The 1,241-nt window shown below is 31.7% G+C and overlaps 1 protein-coding gene across 1 annotated transcript; it reads right to left on the bottom strand.

The window, feature by feature from the left end:
- Positions 1-538: 538 nt before the first annotated feature.
- Positions 539-761, bottom strand: LOC100302480 (uncharacterized; the record flags this gene model as incomplete). The annotated part of the gene is given in 1 exon segment (NM_001163344.1): positions 539-761. A coding segment is annotated over 1 exon segment (89 nt), but the record flags the coding sequence as incomplete, so codon positions are not given.
- Between the last annotated feature and the right edge of the window lie 480 nt (positions 762-1,241).

Below are 1,241 nucleotides of genomic sequence, written 5' to 3'. Positions count from 1 at the left end.
TAATCAGTACGTGTTTTCTCCACTGCATTACGAGCACTTTCACGACACTTTGTGTAATAATTTAATTATTTGGACTTAGTAAATTTTTACTGAAGAATATTTTAATAAACCACTTAGAATATTTCATCAGTCTATATTTATTTAATAACAACCCTGTCAACATCTTTATCATCAACGCAAGTGGCCTTGCGTCCTACAAAAACATAATATACTCGTGGTTAAACGGCTATCAGAATAATACTCTGACCAGCCCTAACGACGAGAATATTACAATAGTATTATACATTGTTCGACAAGAAAACGCACAGGCCGCCCGAAGAAAATCGATTTGGTCTACACATGATCACGCCCTCCACCGGCTGATATCCATAATCTTAGGCGGTTGGAGGTAATCGGTTGCTCGAGTGGCACTCCCATAATAACATAGTTTCGGAGTGGAAACGGAGTATGGACGAGCAATCGGTCATAAATCTACATGAGTGGAATCCGTGCGTTCTTTCGTTGAATAGTGTTTAGTAATATACGATTGGGTTGATAATTTTTTGCCGAAAACATTGCATTTATTTTAGAATGAATTATTATAACAGTATGTATTTTTGATTAGAATATAGTTCATATACATAATAATATAATATAACATTGTTAAACCTATATAATTTAATCGCTTTTTTTTTAACCATACAATTCTTTTATCAAATGTTCCATTACCGTTGTAATATGATGCTCACAGAACCTATCAACCGGATTTAAATGTATTGAATCTGAAAGACAAATTGATATTAGATTTTTTGAGTGTGAGATTTCCTTTCCGCAGACTGCAACCGCGTATAGAACTCCATTTTTTCAGGCATATAAAAAGTAATGTTTAGCTCACAAACCGAGCATTATTCAACACAAACGGATTTCATCGTTGGTATTTAATTGTACTAAAAAAGTATTAGAATGAACACTGATAAACCTTTTTTAAATCTTCTTCGATTTTTATAAAAATATGATAAAGGGAATTTAACAGTATTGAAAGTTCAAAACCATTATTTAACGGTATTTTTGGCATTCATGGTTATATCACTGTAATATAGATACTTTAAATTACATAATTCATTTTAATACATGCTACTTTTATAAATTGTTTGTATACTTCTGCTAACTCTTTAAAAATAAACAACATTCTGATAGATTCTTATTGTTTTTTGTTATAAATATTTGTGCTGCATGGTGGGACTTACACCATCCCACATGTA

Source organism: Acyrthosiphon pisum, unplaced genomic scaffold (assembly GCF_005508785.2).
Source record: "Acyrthosiphon pisum isolate AL4f unplaced genomic scaffold, pea_aphid_22Mar2018_4r6ur Scaffold_12742;HRSCAF=13375, whole genome shotgun sequence".
In the NCBI taxonomy this organism is placed as follows: Eukaryota; Metazoa; Arthropoda; class Insecta; order Hemiptera; family Aphididae; genus Acyrthosiphon; species Acyrthosiphon pisum.
Note: the sequence above shows the minus strand (reverse complement) of the source record. Positions and strands in the feature narration are given on the sequence as shown.